General features: G+C 36.9%; 1 protein-coding gene across 1 annotated transcript; it reads left to right on the top strand.

Moving 5' to 3' along the window:
* The first annotated feature begins 8247 nt into the window (after window positions 1-8247).
* On the top strand, window positions 8248-9909 carry LOC113293484 (GDSL esterase/lipase At3g62280-like). Its single transcript, XM_026542109.1, has 4 exons — window positions 8248-8479; window positions 8583-8935; window positions 9012-9282; window positions 9364-9909. The coding sequence occupies exons 1-4, from the start codon at window positions 8248-8250 to the stop codon at window positions 9594-9596; spliced, it is 1089 nt and encodes a 362-aa protein (XP_026397894.1). The 3' UTR covers window positions 9597-9909.
* Window positions 9910-10234: the final 325 nt, after the last annotated feature.

Raw genomic sequence — 10234 nt, 5'->3', positions numbered from 1 at the left:
AAAAAAAAAAAAAAAAAAAAAAAAAAAAAAAAATGGGGCGGAGGTATAAAGCCCGCCCCATGTGATGTATCTCAAATTAGATAGTATAGGATCAAAGTATATCAACGCCTAAGGTAGGGGATCAAAGTATATCAACGCCCAACTAAGGGGCGTTAACTATATGTACGCCCGATGAGGCGTACATTTAACAAGCGTTTGGCACAGGTGAACTCTTTATAAACGCCCTTACATCAGGCGTAAGGTTTACAAACGCCCGTGTTCGTGTGTAGACTATACATACGCCTGTGGTGCGGGCGTACATTATATAAACGCCCGATTATATTTGGGTTTGGTCTTGGTCGCCGACTAAATTTGGTCTGGGTTTTAGTCTTTGATCAAATTTTGATCGATAGTCCGTCCCACTATGCCAACCCACTGGACCAAATATTTGGGTTTAGTCGTCCACTGCAGTTGCTCTTAAGGTTGCCAACTGACAGAAAACTATTTCGACTGTCTGATTTTCTTTTACTAAAATAACCTTATAAAATAATCAATGACATTTCATCCTAGCACCTTTTTTAACAATCGAACCTTAGTCTGGTTAATTGTACACCTTTAGAACCTAACTTTTGGAGTGTGCCATTATCCCCATATTTAAGAATTAATTTTGATGTATCTTATATCAAGGAGAATGAAAAGGCACGTCTGAGTATGATAATAATATGGGATTGTGCAGACGCAAAACAAGGAATTTGATGTTATCCTTCCAAGTCTATAGATCCGAAACAAGCCGACACAAAACAACATTTGAAGCAATTATTTGGGCAGTGACAAAATATAATAATTTGCTCAAAGGAAAAATGAGAGAAGTTAAAGGGCGAATAATAGTCTTATATAAACACTCTTAAAATTTTAAAATCTTTCAAGAGTTAAGCTAGATTTCTTATATTCCGAAAAAAGCTAATGATGTAGCGCATCATTTAGAAAAATTTGTTGTTAGTTTAATTAGTATTGATAGTCTGGAGTAAATGTAAACTCTATGTAATATGACCTTTTATCTTTAATATAATTTATTTTCCACTTAGAAGAAAATAGAAAAAAAAAGAGTCTAAACTTTTGCAACAATGGGGTGCAAATTTTGGTTTTTTTTATTGGAAGACTTTTTCGGTTAAAAATCACTTCTGTGTTTTATTTTCGAATAAAAAATTATCTTCCTCAACATCTCTTAAATTAATTAGGATTTCTCTCTCATTTGAATTTCGGAACCACCAGAACTAAAGTTCCTCTTTCCTTTCTCCCCCCTTTCTTCTTGATTCTTCCAAATTGTTCAATATATTTTACCGCATATCATTTTCTCTGTCGAATCTCTCTTTCTAGTTACTCACGAGTGTTTCCGTTCTTAATTTTCTCGGATTTCAAATGGAAGGTGTTTTCTTATTTTGTATTTGGGGTATGATTTTGTAGACTAAGTAGGAGCTTTATGAAATCTAGCATAAAGATGGATTGTCTTGAGTTCAGATACAAGTGCATGTATATTATCATTTAGTGCCGAGCTTTATACTCATCAATAATCTTACAATGTAATTTCGTATTCACCGAAAAAACAAAAAAGAAAATTTCCTATTTTTTCCTTTTTCTTTAGCATTCTTTCGTTGAATATTTGGATAAGGCCAAGCACTACGGTGCACGTTATCCCTTTCTTATCTCTTATATGTAGGAAAAATTCTAAAAAACCAAGTCCTATGATCTTCCATATCCCCGTGTAAAATTGTGCTTTACAAATATTTAGTTTTCGTTTTTCAATTGAAACAGATACTCAGTGTCCGTGACTTTTACACGGAAACTAAGTATCAATTTCTGGTTTTCCAAGTTTTACCCTAAAACTTTCCCCTTTCACACTTTTTTTTTATTAAAACTCATTTTTTACCGATTATATCTCATTTTTACATATTATATCTACTTTTTTTTACTCTAAATTATCTTTTTTACCTATACAAATACTCCAACAAAAAAAAAGTTGGGAAAAAAAACCGGATACTGAGTATCCGTTTGGCACTATTTACACGGAAACTGACTTTCCGTGCAATATAGGGAAGGGATAAAAGCACACCATAGTGAGGTTGCCTTATGATTAATATCCCTTCCCCACATTTAAGGGACAGGGAAGGGATAACCCCTCCCATAATGCTTGGCCTAACAATGTGATGAAAGTTAATTGATGTACTCAATTTTTTTAACCATGGTTATTCAAGGTAAGAGTGGTGAATTTTAATGTATCTGACGTACATGGTTGAGGAAGAAGAAGAATATATATTACGCTTCTCACTTTGGTTTCTAGACAAAACAAGAGATTGCACCAAAAAAAAAAAAGATAAAACAAGAGAAGTATAGGCTCAACAAAAGAAAGATAATTCAGAGAGAAGTAATTAGAAAAAAAAAGAGGAACATTTCTCATGCATTTGTGCTAATAGAAAAATCAATTACTAAAAGAATATAAATTTGGTTTGCTTTAGCGAATAAAAAGGGGAGGGAAAAAAATGGTTTTGTGATCGAACAACCTTCCAATAAAATATGCCGGAACGCCATAATTCGGTATGCAAGGATGCACAAATTTTGTTGCTTCTATTAGAACATCTCCGATGATAGGGGTCAAGGTCATCCTACGTGGAGGTCTTATTAACACTTTTTGGTTGTGGGTCATTTACGACATGGCATGTTTGTTTAAAGATAAGACTTTCTACCTAAATTTCATCTTCAATCTCCAAGGTCTTATTAAACACTTATTGTTTAAAGATGATGTGGACTTAAGACCCAGGGACACGATGAAAGTTTTATTTAGACTTTCTCCTTTACCTCCACTTAGGCCTATTCCCATGCATATGGAAAACATACGATTTTTCCATATATGCACCCACTATGGGTATGCCAAACTGCCAAACTCATATGCCTATATGTCAATTATAACATATAGGCATACACGATGGAGTTTCCAGCGAGCGATAGAGTGTCCATCGCTCGATGGTCATAATCACGTTCGCTGGTCATTCCAGCGCCAACTTTAGTCAGTACACCGCTCGCTGATCTGATCATCGCTTATCAGTTCCTCATCCAACGGCTACAATTCTTGCCCTCTATAAATACCCAATTTCAAACTCATTTCAACTCACACCAAAATTTCTAAATCTTTGTAGAATTTCTCAGTCTCTCAATCTTCTTCAAATCTAAAACAATCACACCTTCTCTACAATTCTAAATTTCTTGTAATATGAATTTGCAATCTCAAAGCCAAGGCAATGATAAAGGTAAAAAGGCCAAAGTCTAGGGTGCAAAATACACCATGACAGAAGATGAATGTATTTGTCGAATAATGTTTTTCTTACCCAAGATTGTATCGATAGTGCACAACAACATGGTAACACCATGTGGGAAAATATATTTTGTAAATATGAAGAAGAAACCATGAACACCAATTCTCGTGTTGCAAAAGGGTGGCATAACACTTCATTGTAACCAACAGGGAAGTAACTTCTTATGTTGGATTGATAATGCAAGCCAAGAGAGGCCGAGATAGTGGTCTTGTGGATGTTGATGTTGAAATAAAGGTTCGTACGGATTGACAGCGAAAACATGCAAACAGTTCGCTTTCGAAAGTTGTTATCATATTTTGAAGGTGTTGAACAAATATAATCCAGATGTGTTAGTAGGTAATCAACAAGTACCTGAAAGGTCACCATATAATTCTTCTCCCTCAACACCAAATTCTTCACCATTTTCACCAGGTCCATCGAATTCTTCACCAGATACCCCAAGAAACCCAAATGCGAACTTAGTTCTCAATGATGATGGTGGTAAGAGAAAACTTCCAGGGAGGAACAATGCAAGACTGGTTAGAAAATTATCCCAAGAAGGAGCAAGTTCTGGTGGATTTAACAAGACAAAGTTATGGAACATCAAAAGACCTTCGAGAAGCAAAGAGCAACTGATAGTAAATTTCAAAACAAAGAGAGTAAGAAAAGTCGTTTTTCTCAAGAAAAATTTGGGTTTGACTATGACAAGCATAACATTCTTCAAGATAACACTTCAATTATGAACGCCCAACAAAAACATGTGTGGCAAATGGAATTTGACAGTGTTCAAGCACAGATTGAACAACAAGCTGGATTTACTAACAACCATGATGATGATGAGGATGAGTCCGATGATGTAGTTCCTCTAGATGATTGATGCATTAATTTAAGTTTTAATTTGAAGTATTGCATTTTAATTTGATATGTTGTTGTTGCATTCTACTTAATATTAGTTTGAAATAGTTGATTAGTCCACTTAAATAAGTTTCGCATATTAACTTAAACCAAAATACATAAATATAATTAAACCGAAATACATAACTTAAACCAACATAACTTAAAATTCATAACTTAATAATTAAACCAAAATACATAACAATTAAACCAAAACAACTCAAACATAACTTATGTTCCATGCTCTTCCCAAAGATTCACTCTCAGATCATCTCTTAAACTGTCATACAAATTCTAGTGCTGAATGTAATTAGTCATTTGAGCATAATTCCTTGCAGGGATCCCTCTTTGTGGTTGAATCTCTGGCCTCAAATCTTCATCTTCATAGTTAATCCACTCTGAATCACAACGAGTTTCATGAATGACCATGTTATGAAGAATTATGCAAGTGAGCATAGTCTTATGCATTTCACGAGCACTCAACCCACGACATGGGACACAAATGATAACGAACATCCTCTTCAAAATTCCAAAAGCGCGTTCCACATCCTTCCTCGCTGCCATTTGGGCGGTGTTAAAATACCGGTATGAACGCCCCAATGAACCGGCAGGAGGCTGACGATAGCATTGAACCAAGGTGGACCATTTTGGGTAGATACCATCCGCAGGATAATACCCATGAGTGTATTGATGGCCATTGATCGTGAAATGGACTCGGGGACAAATTCCATACTTCAGATATTCAAACATAGGCGACTTGTGCAAAACATTAATATCATTTTGTGAAACCGAAAGACCAAAAAAAGCGTGCCATATCCAACAATCACAACAAGCGACAGTTTCAAGGATAACAGTTGGTCTAGGATAATGACCCTTATATTGACCGGCCCAATAAACATGGCATTCTTGCCATACCCAATGCATACAGTCAAGACTACCTAGCATTCCTGGAAATCCCCTTTCCTCATTCTCCCTCAATATTTGTCTAACATCTTCCTCGGTTGGTTTTCGTAAATATGCTGGACCAAAATGATTAATCATTACTTCACAAAACAATGAAAGGTAAGTGAATGAAGTTTTTTTACCCAAACGAAGGTACTCATCGTTCGCATCCGCTGGTCTGCCATAACCTAGAATCCTTAAAGCCGAAATAATTTTTGGTTCAGGACTATGACCTCTAATATTGAGTGCATCAAACTGATAGTTAAAATTGAGGTTCTACTCGACAAAGCTCTTCAATAATCTTTATCACCAGATGACGAGACATACAAAATCGACCTTGAAAATTTTGATCAGAGTACACACAATTGGGAAGAAAATAATCGTGCATCAACTTCTGATGGTAAAATTCCCTCCCTCGATACGTATACCTTCTTGAGAATACTTCTTGTGGATTTGGAACTCTAGGTATTTGGCCCGTATGTACAAGCATCAAAGTGTCGATTAGTTTATTATCTTCAGCTTCCGCATCATCAAGTTGTTGCAACCCCCTTTGATGCATTTCTTGCTGTAATCTAAACCGATTCGTAATAACATTCCTCTCTTTATTGGATCTCGCCATTGATGATTATGAAATTTACAATGAGAATAGAGATAGAGAAATTGGTGAAATATAGGTAGAAGTAGGTGTGAGTAACTTGGAGAAATACAAGGGCGTATATGTAGAAACCAGTAGGGGGAAATAGTTGTTGCAAAATATCTACTGGTCGATAATCTTAATATCGCCAACGATACTATTTATATCGCGCGATGGGATGTATGACGCCAGCGATACTCATAATATCGCCAGCGTTCTGGATAGTAACGCTCGCTAGAAACTTGCTCGCCCGGTGATTTTCCCATAGTGGCACAATTGGTTTGCCAAACAACTTTTTTTTTGGCACGTACATAAGAATATGCTTCAGCCATATCATCCTTATTTATGACCTCCATTTTTATGTTGGAGATGAAAATTTGGTGGACAAGATCTTAAATCCTAGGTGTTTGCAATTTTAATACCTTTACTCCTTGTATTGGAGATGCTCATACGGATACTAATCTGCTTAACAGTCTTAGGGGTGTATTAGTCTAAAAGTAAAAGATATTTTTATTTTATAGTATAAAATTTGGTGCACCCCAAGTAAATCATTACCCTCTATTAACAGTCTTGACAAACTTGGAGTTTTGGACTGCGAAAAACCTATCGTCAGCAGTTCAGTAGAAAGAAGGTAAACTACCGGAAGGGGAGACTCCCATCCTATCCACATGCCATGAGTCTTGTACCCATTAACAAAAAAATCCACATGCCCCGACACCCTCTCTTCCTCGGTTCCTCTTAGGCTTAGTCCTATGGGCTAGATATCTAGCTGCTAGATTGGCCATCCACGTCAGCCTGGACAACCTCCTAAGTCCTATGATATTGTTAATCTAGCAGCGAAACGCTGAATAAAACAGCGCTAAATGCCGAATGGTTCGGCGCTACATAATTTTATTTTTTTAAAAACTAATCATCATATCTCTCTTCACCTTTTTCCTCTCTCTCTCCAATTTTTTCCTCTATCTCCCTTTTTTTCCTCCCTCCGTCAGGTTCTCCCTCTTTTTTCCCTCTCTCTCTCCCTCTTTTTCTTCTCTCTCCGTCACATTCTCTCTAAAAAATTAGTAAAATATATAAAGCGCCGAATGGTTCGGCGTTTATGTCACTTTTTGAGCGACGAACGGTTCAGTGTTTCAATCTCGCTGATAGTTGGACTGCGAGCACTTGCTAGGTGAGAGAACTATCAACTATCACTGTTAATTTTCTTGATTTGCAACACTTTTTGGCCATAGGGGTTAGCCTTATTGTCGAACAGATCCCAAGGCCCACAACATGGCCACCTAGACTCTCCTCCCTAGTTGTTGATTCCTATCGATTCAAGCTAGGGGTGTAAATAATACCCGAAAATACTCGGCCTGCCTGTACCCGCTTGACCCCGCCTGTACCCGAAATAGCTCAAAGCCTGTTATGGCCCGTCATGGGCCACCCGGCCTGGCCTGGATTAATTTATTGGGCGGTCTCGGGCATTGCAGTTAATTATGATGCCCGGCCTGATACCCGGCCTAGTGCCCGGCCTGAAAGCCTTCTATGTGCCATTAATCATTTAATATCCTCTTAAAAAGACTTAAAAGTTACCATTTTATAATTGTCAATTTTGTGTCAAGAAAAATAAAATATATAGTTGCTTTTACTTATAATTAGCCGTTTAAAAGCATTAATGGTAATAAATTTTCTTATTAGAAAGTTTATTGTACTCTAATTAATTATTTATTATAGGCTAAAATTAAAAGTTTGTCATTGTAATTTAAATATAAAATAATATTATCACTTACGATATGCAATGTTAGAAAGGAAAGGATATTGTATTAAAAATAAATACATTTAATACCATTCAATTGAAAATTTAAACTTAAAATAAAAGAAAAAAAATTCAAAATAGTGGCCTGTTCGTCCCGATCTGGCCTGCCCGTATAAAAAGCAGGCTTTGGGCGGTCTTTGGGTAGCAAATTATCTACTTTTACCCGACCTGAATTTGTTTACGGGCTCACAAATGTTAAGCCTCGCCTGACCAGCCTGTCTTAGTTTTTGGGCCGGACGGCCTGGCCTGGCCGAATTTACACCCCTAATTCAAGCTGAGTCTAAGTATCAAATTTTAATAAGTTTATCCACTTGATTTCTTTTATATGTTTCTCTAAATCTCATTTTGATCTCCAAGTTTCAGAAATCTCATCCGGACTGTATATATTTAAGTGAAAAAAAGTCCACGGAACCAGTACCATGTGATTTAAATCACTAAAAGTCATCATCTACAAGGCCCAATATACAAAGGATAATTGTCAGGCTTCAACTTGATACAAAGTTTCCTAGAAATTAGCGCCAAAAACTAATTGATTAGGCCACCATTCAATTAAAAATATCAATTAAAATATAGTTTTTCGACATCTGTTCATGAATTTTATGATGACGATGAATATAGAAGTCACCGCTTAGTGCTGAAGTAGTAAGATACTAGATATGAGTTCTTCTACTCTCCTCTTGTATGTTTTTCTCTGCATTTTCTTTGTTCAGTTTCATCACACTTTGCAATCAACATCACCCATTTTGTTCAATTTTGGAGATTCGAACTCGGATACCGGTGGATATGTCCCCGCCTTGGGTATCTATATCGGTCTGCCCTACGGTAATACATTCTTCCTCAAGGGCACCAGCCGGTGGTGTGATGGGCGCCTAATCATCGATTTCCTGTGTAAGTATCCATTGATTATCACCACATTTTCCCTTCAAGATCTCAAATCTTATTGAGTAAATATTTTGTGTGTAAAGTGAATCTACCGGTGTTGTACTTACAGGCGAAAGTTTGAAGCTGAAGTTTCTAAGCCCGTTTTTGGAGTCACTGGCACCAGATTTCAGAGGTGGTGCGAATTTCGCCATCTCAGCTTCAAAAACCGTCATTGAACTATACGCTCCTTTTTCACTAGACGTACAAGTTAAGCAGTTCTTTCGTTTCCAACTGCGTTCCCTCCAACTCATCTCAGAAGGCCACAAAGATATGATCGATGAAAGCGGGTTCAGCAGAGCGCTTTACATGATTGACATCGGACAAAACGATCTTCTAGGTGCCCTGTATTTATCAAACTTAACTTCACCACCGGTAATCAAAAAGATCCCATCAATTCTCGGAGAAATCAAATTAGCCGTTCAGGTAATGTACAAGAGTACTGTATAAATTCTTGGAAGTCTTCCATCCGGCTTATCTGAGTTTTGATTTGAGAATGCAGAATCTTTATAAATTTGGTGGCAAGAAGTTTTGGATACACAACACCGGACCGCTAGGTTGTGTCCCGAGAGAGCTTGCTCGTCACCCTCATAACAACACGGATCTTGATCGAATTGGATGTTATAAGGTTCACAATGTTGTGTCGATGGCTTTTAATAAAGGATTGAAGGCTCTTTGTGAAGAATTGAGATCGACATTTATAGATGCAACCATTGTCTATGTTGACATATACACCATCAAGTACGACCTTTTTGGCAACTACAAGAGATATGGTAAGTGGCAGTGCAGATACTTCTAATTCTTTCTCAATTGGTTTTAATTTCTAATGATCTTAATCTTTTTTGTTCGTTTAGGTTTTACGAAACCACATAAGGCTTGTTGCGGGTTTGGGGGTGAACCAAACAATTACAACGTGAAGGCAACATGTGGCCAACCTGGTTACACAATGTGCGAGAATGTGACACAGAATATAGTTTGGGATGGACTTCATTACAGCGAAGCCGCTAACCGTGTAGTTGCCTCCCAAATCCTTTCTACAAAATTTTCCACACCACCTATAACCTTGGATTCTTTTTGGAAATCTTGATTCTCTTTATGTATTGGCATCATCTCGGTTTTCAGTCTTTTTAAAGCTAATGTAAGTTTTCTTTCCTTTGTAAGTGCAAAAGATGTAGTTGTGAATAATTTCTTCTTGCTCGACCTAGTTTCAACCGCAGTTCGTGTATAACTAAGGCGAAAGACAGAATCACAAAGCACAAATAAGACCTTATTGATTATCCCATATGGCTTCCTCGATATAACCGATGTAAATAGCATGGTAGAATGGAATTGATCAGTGAATAGAGAGCCGTGAAGTGGAAGAACAAATTGTCGAAACATGGTTTAAGTTGAGATGTTGTATCTGGTGTTTGTTGTGGTGATTGTTTTGAATGTGTCATGCGATTTGGCTAGTATGTGCATTATTTTGCGAAACTTCAATATATCATACAAATTTTATGTCTAACTAAATGATAATTGAATTGCTCTCAGCGTCATCAAATTAACATGTCCATCTCCACGTAAATTCTCTACCAATATGTAACAACTACATGCAGGGGTAAAAAGTATCGTACAAAGTGTATGTTATGCGTTTATGCTTTTTTTTTGGAAGAAGATATTTTCAACAACCGAGAACCTACACTGTATAGTATGAAAACACAAAATTAAGGGCCTGTTTGGTACAGT

The sequence above is a fragment of the Papaver somniferum genome, chromosome 7, assembly GCF_003573695.1.
Source record: "Papaver somniferum cultivar HN1 chromosome 7, ASM357369v1, whole genome shotgun sequence".
NCBI lineage: Eukaryota > Viridiplantae > Streptophyta > Magnoliopsida > Ranunculales > Papaveraceae > Papaver > Papaver somniferum.
Note: the sequence above shows the minus strand (reverse complement) of the source record. Positions and strands in the feature narration are given on the sequence as shown.

What these genes read in the sequence shown, in the direction of transcription:
- LOC113293484 (XM_026542109.1), top strand. Translation starts at nt 8,248, where the DNA reads ATGAGTTCTTCTACTCTCCTCTTGTATGTTTTTCTCTGCATTTTCTTT. An exon ending in AAATCAAATTAGCCGTTCAG is followed by an intron (nt 8,936 to 9,011) that starts GTAATGTACAAG and finishes TTGAGAATGCAG; the next exon opens with AATCTTTATAAATTTGGTGG. An exon ending in TGGCAACTACAAGAGATATG is followed by an intron (nt 9,283 to 9,363) that starts GTAAGTGGCAGT and finishes TTGTTCGTTTAG; the next exon opens with GTTTTACGAAACCACATAAG.